This window comes from Oncorhynchus keta, chromosome 1 (assembly GCF_023373465.1).
Source record: "Oncorhynchus keta strain PuntledgeMale-10-30-2019 chromosome 1, Oket_V2, whole genome shotgun sequence".
Lineage (NCBI taxonomy): Eukaryota > Metazoa > Chordata > Actinopteri > Salmoniformes > Salmonidae > Oncorhynchus > Oncorhynchus keta.
The window spans coordinates 77,565,710-77,587,460 of record NC_068421.1 but is presented as its reverse complement, the minus strand read 5'-3'; the positions used below and the strand labels follow the sequence as shown (position 1 = coordinate 77,587,460).

Below are 21,751 nucleotides of genomic sequence, written 5' to 3'. Positions count from 1 at the left end.
GGGGCCCTGAAGGACATCAGTCTATAGTATGGCGGGGGTGAGGAGGAGGAGGACAAGGAGGAGGGGTATAACTGGATAAGAGGCTTGGAGGTAGGAAGAGGAGGAGGGGTAATATAATGGGAGGATGGGTTAGGAGGGAGGAGGAGAGGGGCAGGTGTTGGTATAGAGAAGGAAGGGAGGGGAAAGTAGGAGGAGGGGTACAAAGAAGGGAGTGGGCATGAAGGGCAGGTCCTAGGAGGGGGATATTGGGGGTAGAGGGGGTACAGAATCAGGATGTGGGGAAAGGGAGGGAGGGGGCATGAGGGGCAGGGGAGATATAAAGAAGGGAAGGGGTCGAAGGGATTGATGGGACTGGAGAGGCAAGAGGGGTATGAACTAGATAAGAAGAGGCTCTATCTCTCTGCTCCTCCATTCACTCCGGGGACAACAGGGACAGATGGGAGTGAGGAAGTCTTCCAGGGAATGTGGCTTGTTAAAATGGAATGCCTGGAATGCTGAAGCGCCATGAGTCTCCGAATGGGGGAGAGGGGGTGGGGAGTAGGGGGAGGGGAGAGGGGGTGGGGAGTAGGGCGAGGGGAGAGGGGAGAGGGGGACAGCAAGAGAGGTGTAAGGGAGATGAGGTTAAGAGAGGGCTGACAACTGGAGAGTGGTTGAAATAAGGAAGAGAGATGATGGGGGTTTAAAGGCCTGACCACAGGGGAGGATCAACATTTAAAAATGTATATAAGAATATAGATCCTGTAGCGTGTATTCAAATTATGTATCTTTCGTCTGTGTTTCATAATTTTCTTTCAAATCGCAAAAGGCTGAATGTATCTCTCCTGAGAAAGCATCCGAGCGAGCGAAACAGCACCTCTCTGTATGTGTAGCCCATCTTGACCTATCTGATGCTGTCTGGTCAAAAAGAGTATGACATTGTTGCCACCCATAGCATTAAATGCAAGGGAAGCCAGTGAAAACAAATATAAAATAATAGCCAATCAGCGTTGAGCTAAACTGAGTGAGCTCAACTGTGAATGGTCCTGGTGCACCCAAAAAAAGTATTAAGTGAAGTCATTTTGGATATTCACCAATTCCATCACATCGAGAGCACGCACACACACGCACACGCACACCCACACACACACACACACACACACACACACACACACACACACACACACACACACACACACACACACACACACACACACACACACACACACACACACACACACACACACACACACACACAGAGAAATCATATTTAGCTTACTTTGATTGGACTACATCGTTTTCGGTATCTTTTAGTTGTCACTGTATTAGACAAACAGATGATTTTATGAAGTTGAAATGTTGAAGTTGATACGATGCTGGAATTGTGGAGGCAGCTCCTGTTTTCTTGCAGAAACTCTCTGTGGTTCTAAATCAATAGTTGTTTAGTAGTCCACAAATCTTAGAAACATTAACTTGCTTGACCATGCTGTAGGTCATGTAACTGTTTGTTACAAGCAATATGCTTTGTGGACTTCACCAGACAGATGTTACTCTCCAGTTTTGCAATGAAACGAAGGTGCGGTTGAATTTATTCTGCCACTGTGTCTTCTTATTGTCTCATCCTTAGGCCTATATATCACAGCTGCAAGGCATATGAACTAACAGGTTATAGAGCAAACAACGCAATTATCAAAACACACACTGTGCTTCCTCCTTTAAAGTTGTGTCATACTGCGGCACACCTTGAGGGCAGCTGCAGCATTCTGTGGTACGTTATCTATTTGTCAGCCATTTTTTCTGTTAATGCAAGTCATTGTTAGTTTGACCACCAGAGGGCATCTTTAAGAAGCGTTTGATAGTCTCCGTATTGGCCTTACCAGAGAATATAAAACCTTTTTTGTAATAACATAGTATATGGAATTGATTTTAAGAAATGTGGCTTAATTAATTTGATACATTTTATGCTGTTTCTATACAGAGAAAAACGAAAAACAAAACCATCAGGGTTTCCATTAGGATGGGAATGGAAAATATGGCGCTGTACAACGGGAGGAAGTAGCCCTGACAGTAGCCCTGTTTCTTTGTGTTCTTGAACATATCCCTGTCTTTCATTTTTGTTAATTGATTTCACCTGTGTTAGTTACTCACCTGGTCTCATCAGCTACTTATTTAGTTCAGTTCATTCTGTTTCTGCCTTTGTGAGGTAATGTTTGTTTTGACTCTATGAAGCCTTTTCCTAGCTCATTTGTGAAAAACAGTTATAGCCTTCAGTCCTAGTTTTGATTCACCTGCCTGTTTGCCTACCTGTGTATGAACATTGCCAGCCTGTGACCACAATTCCTGCCTTCTATGAAGGTGAAATCAACACCTGCCACGCTCTGCGCATCAATCTACACTTTCTCCATGAGTATTCATTACAAGAGCAGCGCAGAACGGCGCTAAAATAGTTGTAGGCTTTTGCTTCTAACTTCAATATGCTCTTTAAATAAGACTTACACCATTTTTAACAGTATATCTAAAAATATATTTTTAGAATGTGACTCTCCAACAATCATTTACATTTAGAGAATTGGAGGACTCTATATTAATATCTAAGGGGCATTTTACATTATGATCTCTGAATATCCTAGGGACTTTTATATAATTCTAAATTAGTAATAATTGCTTTGTTTAAAAAGTAATGATATTTTGGAGATTTGTTTTCATTTAACCAAAGCCAGTTTGTTATTTAAAACTTTATTTCTGGAGAAACCCAACTTGATTATTTAGCAGACATCACTTGCTTATATTCAGTCAACACATATCTTAAGAATATCATGGAATATTTGAACATTTTTGTTTCTCCATGCTTGTCTCAGAGCAGCGCCTAATGGTTCTGAAATAGACATCCACAGTGGGAAGGCTATGTATTCTGTGTCCACTCATGAGATCTCTTTCGGTTACACATCCTTGGAATAGCAGAACAGCATACCGGTCCGGGCGGCCCTTGCTGTGACTGGTGAGCAGTTGGTCAAGTTCTGTTGTCAGAAGAGGAATGGAAATGTCAGGGTGAACTGAAAACCTGACGAACCCGCCCACATACTGTACTGTATGTTGACTCTGCCTGTCAGAGGTGGAGTTCCAGAGCTCACAGGTGTGCCTGGCATGGATTGTGACTCCATCTCATTCCTCGCCCTTTTCAACGTGTGAGTCAATGACTATTCAAGCCATTGACTCACTGATGAATGAAGATGATGGGCGATCGGAAAATGCAGTCTGGAATCTGCTGGCATCATCAACATCGCTCTTATCACAGAAGACAGTTGAAGAAACTTGAGTGGACTTATGGAAAGGCTCGGTAATATATGTTATATATATATATATATATATATATATATTAATTGTCAGAACATTAACCATGTGTGTTCGCTTGTTTTGTACTATTCTGTAGATTCGACCCAATGATTAGTCTGACAAAGAACTTTGCGTTCAATGTCCAGGCATTGATCAAAGCTGGTGAGACATTCAATAACGTCATTTAAACAGACGGATCAACCATGGCCCTTGAGCAATTGCATCAAAATGGCTACAGAACAAAAGGAAGAAGATCAAGAAGATTAACTAAAACATAAATATGTTGATAAAGAAATGCTGCTTTGAGTTAGAAATGTAACACTTTAAAGTACTTAAGCATCGAATGCATTGCAAGATGAGGGATTTTCACAACAGTAGTCAGGCTATAAAAAGTCTATTGTCTTGCTAATAGGAAACATTTGCATGATGGGATACATTCTTTATTGTAACCACAATGTCATACATACATTGAGACTGGTGTTTTGCGGTACTATTTAATGAAGCTGCCAGTTGAGGACTTGTGAGGCATATGTTTCTCAAACTAGACACTCTAATGTACATGTCCTCTTGCTCAGTTGTGCACCAGGGCCTCCCACTCCTCTTTCTATTCTGGGTAGAGCCAGTTTGCGCTGTTTTGTGAAGGGAGAGGTACATAGCGTTGTACCAGTTCTTCAGTTCCTTGGCAATTTGTCGCATGGAATAGCCTTCGTTTCTCATATCAAGAATAGATTGACGAGTTTCAGAAGAAAGGTCTTTGTTTCTGCCCATTTTGAGCCTGTAATCGAACTCACAAATGCTGACGCTCCACATACTCAACTAGTCTAAAGAAGGCCAATTTTATTGCTTCATTTAAACAACCGTTTTCAGCTGTGACATAATTGCAAATGGGTTTTCTAATGACCTATTAGCCTTTTAAAGTGATAAACTTGGATCAGCTAAGTCAACGTGCCATTGGAACACAGGAGTGATGGTTGCTGATAATGGGCCTCTACACATATGTGGATATTCCATAAAAAACGTGCTGTTTCCAGCTACAATAGTAATTTACAACATTAACTATGTCTACACTGTATTTCTGATCAATTTTATGTTATTTTAATGGACAAAAAAATGTGCTTTTCTTTCAAAAACTGGAACATTTCTAAGTGACCCCAAACTTTTGAACTGTAGTATATGTAATATGGCTTTTTATTCTGGCTTGGCTTTCCCCATTGATTTTACCCATGCACTACTTCTCTATAGGTCATGGTTTATGTGTAATGGGTGCAGGATAGTTGGCCATAAGGATACCCATAAGGTTTACCCATACGGTTAATGGTTGCTCATAAAGCTATGAGTGGAAAGGCCCCCTCCACCTGGCCTCGGTATATTCAGTACTTTTATGGTCCAGCTGGACAACCTCTCACCCCAAGGGTCACTGGCACTCACTGCTCTAACCTCCCATGTCTGTTAATCTATATATTCTCCCTTCACCTCTATATCTCCTCATTCTCTCTAGCTCTCATTCTCACACATGCACACACCTGTCTCTCTTTCTAAATATCTCTACTTTCTCTGTCTCTTTCTCTCGCACACCTCTTTCTCTGTCTCTTTCTTTCTCTCTGCGCCCTCCCCCTCCCTCTTCATGTCCTCTATTACTCTCTCTCTATCTCTCGCTGTTTTCGTAACACTAGCCTTTATCAACTCTGTTTCTCTCTGACAGACAGATCTGTTGTCTGTTCCAACCCAACAGTGTTTAGCAGTGCTGTTCTCCAGGCCCCTGCGTTTGGCACTGAGACAAATGTTTGCCTTTGTGGTCGGACTAAAGATAGCCCAATGTTAATTAGTGCCCGTTATAGTGGCATCCTGTAGTATTACATGAGGCTCTGTGTATAGTAGTCCTGTAAGGTGTCATGCTTATCATATGCTACGCTGCTTGGATTTGTCCTGAATGATACACCTACAGTATGATATTCATGACAAGTCTAATGTTTCTACTGAATGATAAGTCTAATGTTTCTACTGAATGACAAGTCTAATGTTTCTACTGAACGACAAGTCTAATGTTTCTACTGAACGACAAGTCTAATGTTTCTACTGAACGACAAGTCTAATGTTTCTACTGAACGACAAGTCTAATGTTTCTACTGAACGACAAGTCTAATGTTTCTACTGAACGACAAGTCTGTTTCTACTGAACGACAAGTCTAATGTTTCTACTGAACGACAAGTCTAATGTTTCTACTGAACGACAAGTCTAATGTTTCTACTGAACGACAAGTCTAATGTTTCTACTGAACGACAAGAACGACAAGTCTAATGTTTCTACTGAACGACAAGTCTAATGTTTCTACTGAACGACAAGTCTAATGTTTCTACTGAACGACAAGTCTAATGTTTCTACTGAACGACAAGTCTAATGTTTCTACTGAACGTCTAATGTTTCTACTGAACGACAAGTCTAAGTCTAAACGACAAGTCTAATGTTTCTACTGAACGACAAGTCTAATGTTTCTACTGAACGACAAGTCTAATGTTTCTACTGAACGACAAGTCTAATGTTTCTACTGAACGACAAGTCTAATGTTTCTACTGAACGACAAGTCTAATGTTTCTACTGAACGACAAGTCTAATGTTTCTACTGAACGACAAGTCTAATGTTTCTACTGAACGACAAGTCTAATGTTTCTACTGAACGACAAGTCTAATGTTTCTACTGAACGACAAGTCTAATGTTTCTACTGAACGACAAGTCTAATGTTTCTACTGAACGACAAGTCTAATGTTTCTACTGAACGACAAGTCTAATGTTTCTACTGAACGACAAGTCTAATGTTTCTACTGAACGACAAGTCGAATGTTTCTACTGAATGTGATATCTTGTATTTTTATGTCTTCTAAATTCTTTAAAAGTTTAGTCTTCAAGGGCTACAATGTCAGATGGGTTTAATATCTCTACAGCACTTTAAATGATACAGGTCATTAGAGAACACTCATTGGAGAGAGTCTTATAACCTTGTTGCCCAGTTCTGAGAGAGCAATTAGGTTTTTTTTAAAGGCATTGAGTTGTCCCACTTCTTGTATTTTCTATTTATTCAATAGGATAGACAGAGAGGAAGGATAGCGGGGAGTTGTGCTGAAATAGTAGGGTGCCAGAATCAAATCAGCAGCTTAGACCGCTTAACAACCCTAGGCTACAGCAATTCAGTTTATAAGTCAAGACAAGAAGCACCAGCAGCAGGCGCCACTGAGCCCCTCAAGGGGCAGGTCTGGCTGGGGCTGTGTAGCCTACAGTTACTTCAAGGAATTTATAGATCTCTGTATTAACTGTATGGTATTCTGGATGCATGTGGAACCTGGGATGGTGTGTTAACTGTCTGCACTGCTGCACTATATAAATCACTGAATTTGAACGTAAATGTGTGGGTGTGTGTGTGTGTGCGGGGGGGCATGGGAGCATGTGTGTGTTTGTCTGTGTGTTGACAGATGAAAGACAGTATAACCTGACACAGTTTGCTAGTGGTTGTACTTAATCTTGCCTGGAATCTCCATCAGAAGCAGGACAGATTCCTTTGGGATCTATCAGAAGGTCACAGCTCTGTGTGTGTGTTCTATTTTGAATTTTATTGAACCTTTATTTAACTAGGCAAGTCAGTTAAGAACAAATTCTTATTTACAATGACTGCCTACAACGGCCAAACCCTAATCTGGACGACGCTGGGCCAATTGTGCGCTGCCCTATGGGACTCCCAATCGCGGCCGGCTGTGATACAGCCTGGAATCGAACCAGGGTCTGTAGTGATGCCTCTAGCACTAAGATGCAGTGTGTGTTGGATACACTGAGCTGAGTCTGAGCATGAAAGCTGTCTGACCATCATGGGCAATGTTTTGTGCATGCATGCATGGACTAAGGTTTATATCTTCCACAAATACCAAAATGCAGGGTTTTGATACCGTCTGTCTGTGGTTAAAGATGCACTCCACGATCATGAGAACAACAAATTCGTAACATATAGTACAAATTGGATTTGTAACATATCATATGAAATGGATGATGTAGTACACAAAAAACAGGGATTGCTTTTGGCTGGTGAGCACCACCTTCAAAACTACTGGCTGAAATTATACAAAAGTTTGATGGGGCATCTTTAAAGACGTCCTCCTGTGATTTCTGAACTTTTCCTGTTGAAGTGATATCCCAAGGCGGCAGGTAGCTTAGCGGTTAAGTGCGTTCGGCCAGTAACCAAAAGGTCACTGGTTTGAATCCTCAAGCTGGCAAGGTGGGAAATCTGCTGTTCTGGCCTTGAGCAGTGCAGTTCACCCCCAACAATTGGTCCCTGGGTGTTGATAATGTCGATAAAAGCAGACCACCTGTCTCTCTGATTAAGAGGGGTTAAATACGGAAGACACATTTCAGTTGAATGCATTCAGTTGTGCAACTAGGTATCCCCTTTCTCTAAATATAGTAAATTACACACTTTAAAGGGAAGAAAAATATTGCAAACTTCAAGGAGTACGGCATTCAGTGAGTTGGTTTGATGGGAAGTCATGTCATCGGCCTCCCCCTTGCTTGAGGAACATTAGAGGAGCAATAGAGAACAAAAGTGGAAAGGCCCCCACCCCACTGGTGCTATATCATGTCTTACCTGGACCACCTATTGAGATGTGCCTTTGCGAAGTCAGGTGTTAAATGAGGTGAAAAGGAGACTGGCGTGACACTTTAAGTGAGGTGTTGATATGCCACAGCTATTTGATGCTGGTGGTTGAGATCACCACTATTGGTTAGGAAATGCCTACTAGTGTGCACTGACATCATCGGATATGAACTTCAAATTTAGCCTTTGTGATTCTGTGGTGAAAGAGTGTGTATCGTTTCCACTGAATCCGTTGACTGAGGTTAGACTAAGCGTTTTGATGCATGGGCACAGAATTCTGAGTGACACTCCACGGCGGTGGTGCACTAGGTGACAGAAAAACACGGCGGTCACTTTGCCAATGCAGGATGAGGTCTCGGGCACCACAGGCACCTGTCTCTGGCTACGTCCCAAATGGCACCCTATTCTCTATATAGTTCACTACTTTTGACCAGGGCCCAATGGCACCCTATTTCCTTTATAACCGGTGAAAAGTAGTGTATTGCATAGGGAAAAGGATGCAATTTGGTACACAACTCACTCCTGTCACCAGAGAGATTTCAACAGTTGTATCAAACATGCAGCACCTGATTCAGTTTCTTGTAAAGAGGACATTCACTTCTAGGGAGATTAATTCCATAAACATTTGGTAAGCTGTAGTGTCCAGTGACCCATCCTGAACTATTCACCTCAAGCACTATTCAGTAACACACAAATAAGCTAGTACGTGGGCACAAACACACACGCACACTTGGTGCAGATAACTTAAACCAGCTCTAATAACCTACCTGTGGTCTGTTTATAGATGGGCTAGCCTGTCCTTACAGACTGATGTTCAGAACAGGTAAGCTGTCCTAGAGCTCTAATAACCTTCCTGTGGTCAATTATAGAGATGGCTAGCCTGTCCTTACAGACTGATGATCAGAACAGGTAAGCTGTCCTAGAGCTCTAATAACCTTCCTGTGGTCAATTATAGAGATGGCTAGCCTGTCCTTACAGACTGATGATCAGAACAGGTAAGCTGTCCTAGAGCTCTAATAACCTTCCTGTGGTCTAATATAGACGGCTAGCCTCTCCTTACAGACTGATGTTCAGAACAGGTAAGCTGTCCTAGAGCTCTAATAACCTACCTGTGGTTTAATATAGACGGCTAGCCTCTCCTTACAGACTGATGTTCAGAACAGACAAGCTGACCTGGTAGCTTGGCTTTATCTTAACTCTTTCACTGTTATTCTGGAACAAACTGATCATCATGTACTTGTTTATTCTCTTTCAAGGAAACATTATGTTGGTTGTTTGTTGGTGTGTTTTCTTCCACTACCTAGCCTACTACCTGATTTAGTATTTTATTCCCTCGCTGTGTATCTCAAATGGCACCCTCTTCCCTACATAGTGCACTACTTTTGACCAGAGTCCTATGGTCCCTGGTCATACGTAATACCCTATGTATGGAAGGGGGTGCCATTTGAGACACAACCAGTGTCTCGTGGTGTGTCACAGCATTGTGTCAACTCTACAGCAGCCTGATTGCCAGGCTTTAGACTAATCTGTAGGCCTTCATTTGTTTAGTCATTTGTGATGGGAGCTTATAAGCGTGTGTGTGAGACACAGATCAGGGTGTCCCTAAACGTCCCCTGTTAGAGCACGTTGGGAATTAAATAACTAAAACCAGGAAGAATCCCAGGTGCTGTCCACATGACCTTATGATAGGTGTGAACTGTATGCATCACAGCAGGGTCATGCATCAGCTATAATAACAATGAGGACTGTTTCTAAACGTCAGACACTCTTTGAGAATGGACATGGGATCGTGTTTATATCCTGATAAATCTTCAGTAGTTTCCTCACCACCATACTAGACTGATCCCAGATCTGTCTGTCATTTCATCTCCTTGTCACTCATTGTCATGCGTTCAGACATCACTAACAGATCTGGAATCAGGCTATCAACATACACCTATCTGAAGTTGATTTTATCCCCCATTGTGAGTATTGTTCCTCTCAATATAACATCCCCAAAATTCATTCAAAGTTTTAAACTTTTGACGGCCATTTTTGCAGTGGTAGTGTAGCTGTTGTTCTTTTCAAAGGACCCTGCCCGAGCTATGTGATGTCTGTAGCACTTATCTTGCTTTTACTCACAGGGTAGTTTGCCAACTTTACTCCAAAATCTTCCAAATGTCTGAGTTTGACAGGTGTTGCTCGCGGTTTGAGCAAGAAAACAATAATTGATTCGATAAATTGAGCGAAGTGCTGCGCATAGACTATATGTATAGGACCTACATGTATCGACTTTGCCAATTAATTGAAAATCGCAACATGTATCTTGAAAAGATATTGCGCCTCTGGAATAACGGACATTCTGGGGTAATTAATACATAACCAACGTTCTCTATTAATACTAGTCCAGTACAAATAGGGATGTAGCCTTAATAATAACTCCTGCAGAATTAATCATTTATTTCAGTAAAATTAAACACCAAATGTAGGCAAAATGTGTACTTGGGAACAGGAGTGGAGAAATAGGTTTTCTTTATTTCTGCATCTTGAGAGAATGAAATGCTCAGTTAGATACCATCTGTAAAGGTGCTGTCTTCATCATATACGTACAATAAAAGCTGATAGTATTTCAAACACATGATATGCATCGAAGCCGAACTGAAATATTATCAGAAACACATTGGGTCGTTTTCACAGCTTTATTTTTCCTTACAACCGGTCAAACGTCATTTGGACATTTTGCACAGAAACCCTTTCCCGTTTTTTTGTTCCTTTATTGCATTTTCTCCCCAGTTCCTAAACATCTTTGCTCCACGAAAGATGACAGAGAACTTGACTGTCAACTAGATTGAATTATTCATTCAATCGATCTATTACATTGAGCAAGGGTTTATTTAGTCTTCTGGTGCAACATATAATAACAAAAGAAGCTTCGTGTATCTAATTCTAGACAAGATGACAGACAAATAACCTACCAAATTATTTGCTGGTTAGGGTTGGGTGCGGGCGTCATATATTCACTTTATCACGTGTAGTAGGACGGTCGCAGGTGGGTTATTAGCAATTGCGGGCGGGGTGCGGGTGAACAAACAGTTGATCCGCGAACCAGTAATGTGGATATGCTGTGCTTTAGTCAGAGGGTTTTGTTAATGTACGCTGTCTGCACAAAGGAACGCACCTCCTGCCCCCCTAACTGATAAAGGGTAAGGGGCTCATGTACAATATTCTGACCAGCGTCTTTGAAAGGTATAATGGACGAACCAGGCCATCTTGACCCAGTAGAATGACATGCATCATGTCCAACAAGGTGTACCAATACATATCACACTCTGTACAGGACTCCCTCTAGTGGACATGTCCGTGTATACACATCTTGAAATGACACTATAGGGGGTTGTCGTCACACATATCAAGGAAAGAGATACATTTTAAAGTTAAACACATCTGTCTCTCTATACTGTGTGTGGTATGTGTTTAATAGTCAGAGTAAGAATACGGAACGTGGAATATATCATAAATTACTGCCAGGTTTGGAACCTCTTCAGTTCAGCTTGATCACTCTAGCAAACTACAACTGACATTTTCATGGGTTATGATTGATTTTGTTTGGCCTCCCTTGTCTCTCACTCGTCTCTCTCTCTACCTCCCTCTCTCTCCTCTCCTCCCCTTCGTCTCCATCTCTCTCTCTCTTGCTCTCTCTCTCTCTACCTCCCTCTCTCTCTCTTGCGCTCTCTCTCTCTCTCTACCTCCCTCCTAACTCTCCCCTCCTCTCTCCCTCCTCTCCCCCTTCTCTACTGCGTGTCTGTGTTGAGTCCTAATTCCTGAAGAGGCCTGACAGTCTAAAACCTTTTTGGTATATTTTCCTTCGGGTCTGCAGTGAGTCTATTGGAGAGCTCTGGTACTGTGGGAGAGCAAGAGTGACCTCAGCTGAGAGAGAGGCAGGAGAGTGGGAGAGATGTGGGTGGAAAGGGACGGTGGGGCGAGGCATTGATAGAGAGAATCAGCCATGTTTGTTCTCCATTGGTTGCCGTAGGTTACCTCCTTTGGAGAGACTGGTAAGAAAGAAAAGGGTGGAGACCGAAACAGAGACAGAAACTCACATGCCGCCTATGTGTGGGTGTACAAGGAGGCAGGAATGTACTAGAGGGGACAAAAGTCACCTGGCTGCACAGTAATGGTGGGTTCTGTCAAGGTGTGGCTGGCAATGACTTCAGTCTATTCTGACTGCTATGAAGTTGTGCATGTGTTAATCATTTAAAAGTCAAGACCCACACTACAAAACGTAGAAGCCCACCGTTTCACATATACTGATGTTGAGGTGGTCCTGGAGATGATGAATATAAGGTTGAACATTTTGGAATGTCCCTATAAAAAACTCAAGCTGGGTGTCAATTGTTCCCTGGGCCATATTCAGGAAAGAGGCTCCTGTTTGGATAATCTGTATCAGAGACTGAAGAGGAAATGACACGTCACTCACTCCTTATTTCTGCTTCAGTTAACTAAGCAGACAAGACCCAGATGCTAATCCAAGACAGGTCATCTGTGATACAAGTCAGTATTTGACGTTCATCCACGTCTCAGGATGTCGGGAGATGACATGGAAACCGTCCACTGGGGCGACAGTGAGCGCTGTTACCTTCAAGTTGGCTTTGGCTTTGTTAAGGTAATGTGGGCAGGGATGACTTTTGGGTGTAAGCATCTGCCTCCGGTTACAAAGGTTGCATGTTCTAATCCAGCGATAGAGAGTTGTTTTAGATTACCTCAACCATACAGAGTTAACTCCAAATTCTTAAGATTAGACATTAACACCTAAATTTAACATTGGAAGGATAAAGAGAAGTAACGTAACACTTAGGTTACTTAACAAAATTTGACGTTTGGAACACCTTCGAAATCTGACGTTTGAGAAACATGGATGAAAGTCTAAATCTGATGTGAGAATGTGAGAGGATGTTGGCTAATGCATTGGAGCCAATGATTTATGTATAAACTGGATGACAGAAGCTGTGTTTTCAAGCCCTCGCGCCTCCATCTTGGCACTCCCCCACTATTTGAAAGGGCTGAGGCTACAAATACAGCATTTGGCCCCATCCCACACTTCTGGAAACGTCTTACTTAGATTAGAGTATCTGAATCATGTTCTGTGCATGTAATCTATATAGTTATGCTGCCATAAAGCCAGCTGGCTGCCCCCTGTTTAGCCAATGTTTGCAATGATGATGAAAAAGTAACCTTAAATCAATATTAACTGCCTGTCTGTGTTTTGCTTGTTTGATATGCTGTGCATGCTACATATGTAAGATGTATAAGCTACCGTACACTACATGGCCAAAAGTATGTGGACACCTGCTAGTCGAACATCTCATTCCAAAACCATGGGCATTAGTATGGAGTTGGCTCCCCCTTTGCTGCTATTAAAGCCTCCACTCTTCTGGGAAGGCTTTCCACCAGATGCCGGCCAGTCAAGTTCTTTGACACTGATCTCGACAGACCATTTCTGTATGGACCTTGCTTTGTGCACAGGGGCATTGTCATGCTGAAACAGGAAAGGGCCTCCCCTAAACTGTTGCCACAAAGTTGGAAGCACAGAATTGTCTAAATGTAATTATTCCTCCTCCACCATTATTCCTCCTCCACCAAACCTTACAGTTGGTACTATGCATTTGGGCAGGTAGCGTTCTCCTGGCATCCACCAAACCTTACAGTTGGTACTATGCATTTGGGCAGGTAGCGTTCTCCTGGCATCCACCAAACCTTACAGTTGGTACTATGCATTTGGGCAGGTAGCGTTCTCCTGGCATCCACCAAACCCATGTTTGTCTGTCTGACTGCTAGATAGAGAAGCGTGATTCATCACTCCAGAGAATGCAATTCCACTGCTCCGGAGTCCAATAACGACGAGATTTACACCATTCCAGCCGACGTTTGGCATTGCGCATGGTGATCTTAGGCTTGTGTGCCGCTGCTCGGCCATGGAAACCCATTTAAGGAAGCTCCCGCCTAACAGTTGTTGTGCTGACGCTGCTTCTAGAGGCAGTTTGGAACTCGGTAGTGAGTGATGCAACCGAGGACAGATTATTTTTACGCTCGACCGCTCATTATTCTTAGTGGTGATGGCCTACTTTTTGGACACTTATTGCATGTTTTTTGGGGGGGGTTCTATACTATGCCCTATGTACAATTATAGAAATGATGCAGTCCCTGAAAGTCCTTGAATTTGGCAAGCCAATGTCTTTATGAACCCTGCATAAAGATGTCTAGTCCAAGGCCTATGTTGTATAGGTGGAGTTGGTGGAGTTACGGGCCAATTTGCATATATTCACTTTTATTCCTCTAAGTACATCTAGAAATGTATGGAAATCCTTTTCATTTTTGTTTCAAACCATTATGAAATGTTGATCCCAATGTCACACATTGGCCCCATTATTTATAGATGTATATAGATCTATCATTGATTGGTGCCAATGGCAGAGCCACCCGGACCGCAACCTATCCATTTTACGGTTTGAGTGGGACATCTGATTCCACAAATAGCAGTGAACTGTAACCTTTTATGCCTGCGTGTGCTCAAGACAAGGGGTGGGCGTTGCAGAGATTGCACAGGGAGAAATGTTTGGAGAACGGGAGCGATTGGAGAAAAGGAAATAAGGAAGAATGTGGAGCATATTATGAATAAACATGGAGTGGGGGATTACACAGGTCTTCTAAGAGATCTGGTGAACGAGAAGATAATGGACAAGACAAAAAGGAGAACAGCAGAAATGGTTGAGAAAATATGGAACCAGGGGTTTCACAGAACTTTTGGAAGAACTTGAAGAAATGGAGAGGGACGAGAGTGAAGATGAATTAGATGTGGCGGCAGGTGCAGTGTAGCAGTGTGGAAAGGAAGGTTGGCGTCAACTGCAAAGAGGGATACGTATTCCAGTAGCTCAGTTTGGAACCTGACGAGAGTGAGGATGAAGTTCCTGCAATGAGGACCACCTCGGTCCGAGGATGTAAAGCATGATTCTAGCCCAGTTTTTATTTATTTATTTTATTTAACCTTTATTTAACTAGGTAAGTCCGTTTTCCTTTTCTCCAATTTTATTGCACCGTTTCACGAAGAATTTAATGTCGGTAGGCCATGAATGGCCTCACATTCCAGTACAGTAGGTGGCGGTGTATGCACCTTAAATGAGACGCGATCCGCCAACAAATTCCCAAAGAAGAAGAAGAAGAAGAAAAGTGGAACATCTTCATTTATCCATCATCTTTGGCCTATATCTCTGTAGGGTTGATTTTCCAGAGGAACACACGTCCAGCAGGTAGTAAGTAGTAGGCTGGTGAGAAATAATGTCATTTATCAATAGGCGAACTGACTTCCGCAAAGGTAGCATGTAATTCAGGACAAGCCTGTCCAGTCCCCACCTCGAGAACCCATGTGGGAAGTGGGCTGAAGGCCAAGTCCCCACCCGGTTTTATTGCCCAAGTAGAGCAGTGAGTATGATATATAAAATACGCGCTAAATGATTTGGGATAATGCGGCATATTTAGAGCGCTTTTTTTGTAGTTATCTCAGGAGGAAGGCATAGTTTCGGTCTTTACTTCTGTTTTTGTTTCCTTCACTGGAGCTGCGCGTTTTCAATCTTTTCACACAGAGAGAAGCAGAAGGGTTGGTGTATATACTTTTTTCTAATCCAAAAAACAACACACATTTGTGAGATTTTAAGGCTTAAGTTTTGCTTTCAGCAGTTTATCTTTTTAGTTACATTATCCTCTGCTTCCTGGTTACTCCCGACTAGAATAATATAGGTATTTTATGGATATTTTGCTTGCCGATTGTATATTTTCTATAGCAATTGATATGCGATCACATAGTGCCGAATTAAAATTGATGATTTACATTCTAACATCGCCATTTCACTATTGCCAATGTCATTGAGTAGGATATACAGTGCAAACTAAAGAGAATATGATTAGGAGCAAAACTTTTATTTCCTGTATGAGATGTGATGACAGACCCCAAAATATCTTTGTCACTAAATATGCCGCAAAAATTATTATTGTCACATTCAAATCAGTTTCCGACTAGTCTGCATATGTCCAGTGGTGGAACAAGTACCCAACTGTGATACTTGAGTAAAAGTAAAGATATCTTAATAGAACATGACTCAAGTAAAATACTCTTGAGTAAAAGTCTAAAAGTATTTGGTTTAAAATATGCCTAAGTATCAAATGTAATTGCTAAAATATACCAAAGTATCAAAAGTAGAACTATAAATACTTTTGATTCCTTATATTAAGCAAACCAAAAGGCACCATTTACTTGTTTTTTAAAATGTATTTACTGATAGCCATGGGCACACTCCAACATTCAGACATAATTTATAAACAAATCATGTCTTAAGTGAGTCCGTCAGAACAGAGGCAGTAGGGATGGCCAGGGATGTTTGGTTGATAAGTGTGTGAATTAGATTATTTCCCTGTCCTGCTAAGCATTCAAAATGTAATGAGTACTTTTGGGTGCCAGGGAAAATGTATGGAGTAAAAAAGTACCCTATTTTCTTAAGGAATGTAAAAGTAGTCAAAAATGTAAATAGTGAAGTACAGATACTTCTTATGTAGTTTTTTTGGGTATTTTTAAGTATTTTTACCTAAGTACTTTACACCACTGCATATGTCAAATATTGCTTTCGTCCGTTCTCCGGCAGACCAGTCATCAGCCATGGCATCTCTCAGCAGCTCTAACACAGCCTTTGCCTTGGAGCTGTACCACACTCTGGGTCAGACCAACACAGGCAACATCTTCATCTCCCCATTCAGTATCAGCTCAGCTCTGGCCATGGTCTACCTGGGGGCTAAAAGAGACACAGCTGCTCAGATGGCAAAGGTAATACACAGAGAAAAACACACTTTTTATATATATATATATTACACACACACACACCCTTATAGTAGGTAAGATGAAGCTTTGTACTCATTAGGCCTATTCTCCAGACATCTGATAACATGACAGGGTGTGTGTCTATATGTAGAAGACAAACTGATTAGAGCTGTTCAGCTTGTACTTTAGACTGTAGGACAGCAGCTTATACCTCTGGGAACACACAGCAACATAGTAACCATGGAGGGCTATAAACCCACAGGTGACTCCCTTCTGCGCCCCAAATCGCACCCTATTCCTTATGTAGTGCACTACTTTTGACCATAGGGCTTTGGGCCCGGTTTCCCAAAGGCATCTTAAGGCTAAGTTCATCATTATAACCATTCTAACAATGAACTTAGCCTTAAGCGGCTTTTGGGAAACTGCCCCTGGTCAAAATAAGTGCACAATGGAGGAAATAGGTTGCCATTTGGGAAGCACACCCTCAGTCAGTCAGAATCCAAGCAAAGCTGTAAATCCACAGTAGCGTACATGGCATCATGACTGTCTGTATTTGAAAGGTACTCTGCACTCTTTTACCTTTTATGTACACAGTCCAAGCTTTATTCATTATCATCGCTATAATCATCATCACTATTATCATCAATGTCATCATTATAATCATCTTTCTTCTCTCTGAATCTTCCCTAGGCTCTGTCATTCAACTTCACCAAAGACATTCACACAGATTTCCAGACACTCAATGCAGATATCAACTCTCCCTCTGCAACTTACATCCTGAAACTGGCCAACCGTCTGTATGGAGAGAAGACCTGCAACTTCCTGACCGTGAGTTTCACTATAAACTATACTATTTATGCAAGTAACAGTCCCTTTACATGTGTTCTCTTTCATTTTGCTTCAGTATAGCATTGGACAAAATACCTGCAAATCAGACATTTGCTATTATATTATCAATCAATTAATACGTTTTTACTATTGATTTTAAACTGGATGGTTCGGGCCCTGTTTGCTGATTGTCTGACAGCTGTGGTATTTCAGACCAGTTATGACAAAACATGTATTTTTACTGCTCTAATTACATTGGTAACCAGTTTATAATAGTAATAAGGCACCTCAGGGGTTTGTGGTATATGGCCAATATACCATGGCAAGGGAGGTATCCAGGCACTTAGCGTTGTGTTGTGCATAAGAACAGCCCTTAGCCGTGATATATTGGCCATATAACCCCCCTCGTATAGTTAAGCATTAAAACCCATCTGCATACATGAGGCTAGTTAATCTTATGTAACTGTTTCACTCTGCCATAGGAGTTCTTAGAATCCACCCAGACATTCTACTAATCTATACAATCTTATTACATTTACAGGCACACAGGGGTAATAATGACATGCCCAACGTTCTCTAGTAATACTAGTCCTGTGCGAAAATGGTTTTATTGAGACAGACTGTGCTATTACTGTCTGCTGTGTCTGAGAATCCACCCAGATGTTATACTGTACTTCTCTTTACTTTTATTGAACTGTTTCACTCTGATGTAGGAGTTCTTAGAATCCACCCAGAAGTTCTACCGTGCAGATATGAAGGCAGTAGACTTCCTCAGAGCAGCAGAGGAGACCAGAGGACAAATCAACAGCTGGGTGGAGCAGCAGACGGAAAGTATCATCATTTACTATATCAATCAATTAACCAATCACATGTATTATCCCAGCTGGGAAATGTGTAGTGCAATACATTGGGGGGACACCAAAAATGCAACAACATACACTTAACACACACATTAGATTAAAAAACAGCAACTATCAGATCTGTAACCAGGATCAGCTAACATGGAACTGAACATGTGATGAATAAATCTGTCTATGCCTACCGACAGCATTAAAGCCAGATGGGACCTCTGGTTTCAGAGCTGCTTTGGGTTTAGTTTGTTTAAGTGTGTGTGTGTGTGTGTGTGTGTGTGCGTGAATGTGTGTGCGTTTACAGATAAAATCAAAGATCTGCTGAAGCAAGGGACAGTCAGTGGTTTGACAAGGCTGGCTCTAGTCAATGCCATCTACTTCAAAGGAAACTGGTTGAACAGATTTGACCAGAAAGACACCAAAGAGATGACCTTCAAAATAAACCGGGTGGATATTGGCAGTAATATTTAGATAGATATTTATGCTCAGTAATGGAATTATAATATAATGATTTACTATATAATAGGATTATATACTAAACTGCTAGAAGATATGGTGCTATTTAAAACCAAAGGGTTCAATGGTTCGCTTCACAGGGGACTTTTTTTAGCAGTGGTACAGGCACAAGTTTGACACATTTATGCGTCATCCAAGAGGCCAAACTTTCAAGTTATACTGTATAGGCCTATTGGGAGTTATATGGTTCAGATGAACTCATTCTCCTTGTCTATAATAATCTGTTTTTTCAGAGTGAGAGCAAGCCAGTTCAAATGATGCACCAGATAAAGAAGTTCCCCTTTAACTATGTCCCAGACTATAACCTCCAGGTCGTGGAGCTTCCCTATGTGGATGAGGAGCTCAGTATGTTTGTCCTGCTGCCTGAGGAGGCCACTGACGGATCTGATCATCTCGTGAAGGTATACTGTACACAGCCTCCTATAACTGCATAGTTGATTGATGCATGGGGTGTTTGCCTTTCACATCAGCGACCATGTTTCCCTTCCCTGTCCCTCTGTTCGCTACACTACAAGACACTGGTTTCCTTACCCTGTAAGCAGCCGATTGACAAGGTATGACAGCAATCCATGCTTTGGTTTTGTATCCAAATGCTAACGCTTTAGAATATGTGGCCCAAAACCAATGCAAGTCAGCATTTTTTGCGCATCATTTGCCAATAGGTGGTGTACTTGGGTTAGGCCCAGGTAGGCTGCTGAAAACACGACTACAGTATCATTTATCATCTGATGTATGGAGTGTTGTCAATGCTACTTATTCTATATACTGACTGTGTTTTAACTGTGTTTCAACGCTACTCTTTTTTACTATACTGACTGTGCTTTAACTCTGTGTACCATTTAGCTGGAGAGCGAGCTGACCATGGAGAAACTGAACGAGTGGACCACCAGGTCCAACATGGACACGGGCACGGACATCATAGTTTATCTGCCCAAGTTCAAACTGGAGGAGGACTACGAGCTGAATGATCCCCTGGTCCAGATGGGCATGAAGGATGTGTTCGTCGGGGGCATGGCCGACCTGTCTGGGATGAATGGGAAGGGGGGGCTCTTCCTGTCTACGGTGGCCCATAAGGCCTTTGTGGAGGTGAACGAGGAGGGGACGGAGGCTGCAGCCGCCACTGCTGGGATGGTAGCGCTCTGTATGTTCCGAGAGGAACACTTCACGGCTGATCACCCCTTCCTCTTCTTCATCAGGCACAATAAGACCAAAAGCATCCTCTTCCTTGGGAGGTTCTCCTCTCCTCAGTAGAATAGTTAAAACTAGTAGAGAGGATTTAACATAATTTACAACAATTATTTGACAGGGGCATTTAACATCAATTAACATTTCTGTAAATGTGCCATATTTATCCAGGTAGCTAGTTCCATTAGCACTTGATTTAATCCACTATAAAACCAAATAAAGGAGAATGTCTAAATGACTTGTCTGTTTGGACAGTATCATTGTGTGACCTTAGTTCCCTTAAACATTGTTATGGTTCTGAGATTCAACTAACTAAGTGGTCACCACCCTACTTTTTTTCTTTTGGCAGGGGGGTTTAAACAGCTGATAATGGGGGCTGGAGAAATGTAGTAAAGTAAGTAGCCTTTCACAAGCCTTGACTTGTGCGAGCTGGAATGGCTAATAGGATCATGAACCTATCTCCTGTTTCTGTAGCATGAGGCAGCTTGATGTACAAGTACACCCCCTGGATCAAACCAATGATCTGTATAAAGCCTGGATTGCCGATGCTGTGTATTGGCCAATGAGAGGCTTTGAAGCCACCGATTGGCCGTATTGACACTCCTCAGAAGAAGCAGTCCTCCATAGGAATTAATGAAATTCTACAGTATTTAATTTAAATGTTTCAAAGACAAGATTTAATATAAGTGTTTTGTTGTTGTGGGGACAGTAACAGAACTTTATAAAATTATATGAAAATGTTTGAATTTTTTATTTTTTATGTTTGTTTAGCTCACATAAACCAGATGCATGAAGGTGTCAGTAATATAATAAACATGTCAAAAACAGATGTAGACATTCATAAATTAATTGTATAGCTTCCAAAATATTTTTCACAATGGGGGTGGAGTGCCAAAATCTAGTGTATACAGGGCCTTACCCCCAATCTATCTCCTTAATGCTGAGTGCCAAGTAGAGACGCACCGGGTACCATGTTTAGTCTTTGGAATGACTTGGCTGGGAATCAATCCCCCAACCTCAGGAGGCTAACGAAATTTGGCTTGGCCCCTAAGACTCTCACAAACTTTTACAAATGCACTATGTTGTGTCTTTGGCATCATTAAAATGAAGACTGTTAGATTATCAAATCAATTCTCTAATTATTATTAAGTGATTAAACTAATCATGTAAATGTAATTAACTAGGATGTCGGGGCACCAAGGAAAATCTTCAGATTACAAAGTTACAATTTTCCTAATATAACTTTCAGATATTTTAATATCTGATCAATTAGTCTTCTAATGAATTATTCTTTACCTCACGTTGGTCTCATTCCAAACGTCGTAAATCTGCACGAACCCAGTCTTCACTATGAATCATCCATACATCAATTGTCTCAATGATTTATTTATTAACTAACTAACTAATCACAGAAATGCACAAACAAACAGAGTAGATATGGTTACAGGGAAATAATAGGGGATGTGCTCTAGTGGGCTAAACCGGTATGGCGGCTTGGTAGACAAAGGCACTGAGAAGGGCGTGAAAGACAAAAGACACTACACAGTTGATAATTATAAAAATGTAAATGCTAATCCTTTGCACA

The 21,751-nt window shown here is 41.6% G+C and overlaps 1 protein-coding gene across 6 annotated transcripts; it reads left to right on the top strand.

Moving 5' to 3' along the window:
• Window positions 1-15,061: 15,061 nt before the first annotated feature.
• serpinb1 (serpin peptidase inhibitor, clade B (ovalbumin), member 1) lies at window positions 15,062-20,404 on the top strand. Of its 6 annotated transcripts, none has more exons than XM_035785896.2 (8): window positions 15,062-15,230; window positions 16,614-16,792; window positions 17,477-17,614; window positions 18,328-18,445; window positions 18,770-18,912; window positions 19,215-19,382; window positions 19,497-19,535; window positions 19,825-20,404. In XM_035785896.2, exons 2-8 carry the CDS (start codon window positions 16,628-16,630, stop codon window positions 20,230-20,232), a joined length of 1,179 nt encoding a protein of 392 aa, XP_035641789.1. In that variant the 5' UTR covers window positions 15,062-15,230; window positions 16,614-16,627; the 3' UTR covers window positions 20,233-20,404. The 6 variants fall into 6 exon arrangements, with proteins under 6 accessions (XP_035641789.1, XP_035641806.1, XP_035641798.1 ...); XM_035785913.2 differs by having other exon boundaries at window positions 15,093-15,227; XM_035785905.1 differs by lacking the exon at window positions 15,062-15,230 and adding an exon at window positions 15,237-15,399.
• Window positions 20,405-21,751: the final 1,347 nt, after the last annotated feature.

Bases quoted from the DNA above. Each gene is read 5' to 3' on its own strand.
- serpinb1 (XM_035785896.2), top strand. From the start codon at position 16,628: ATGGCATCTCTCAGCAGCTCTAACACAGCCTTTGCCTTGGAGCTGTAC. The intron at 17,615-18,327 runs GTGAGTTTCACT...ACTCTGATGTAG, and splicing joins AGACCTGCAACTTCCTGACC to GAGTTCTTAGAATCCACCCA. The intron at 18,446-18,769 runs GTATCATCATTT...GTGCGTTTACAG, and splicing joins GGTGGAGCAGCAGACGGAAA to ATAAAATCAAAGATCTGCTG.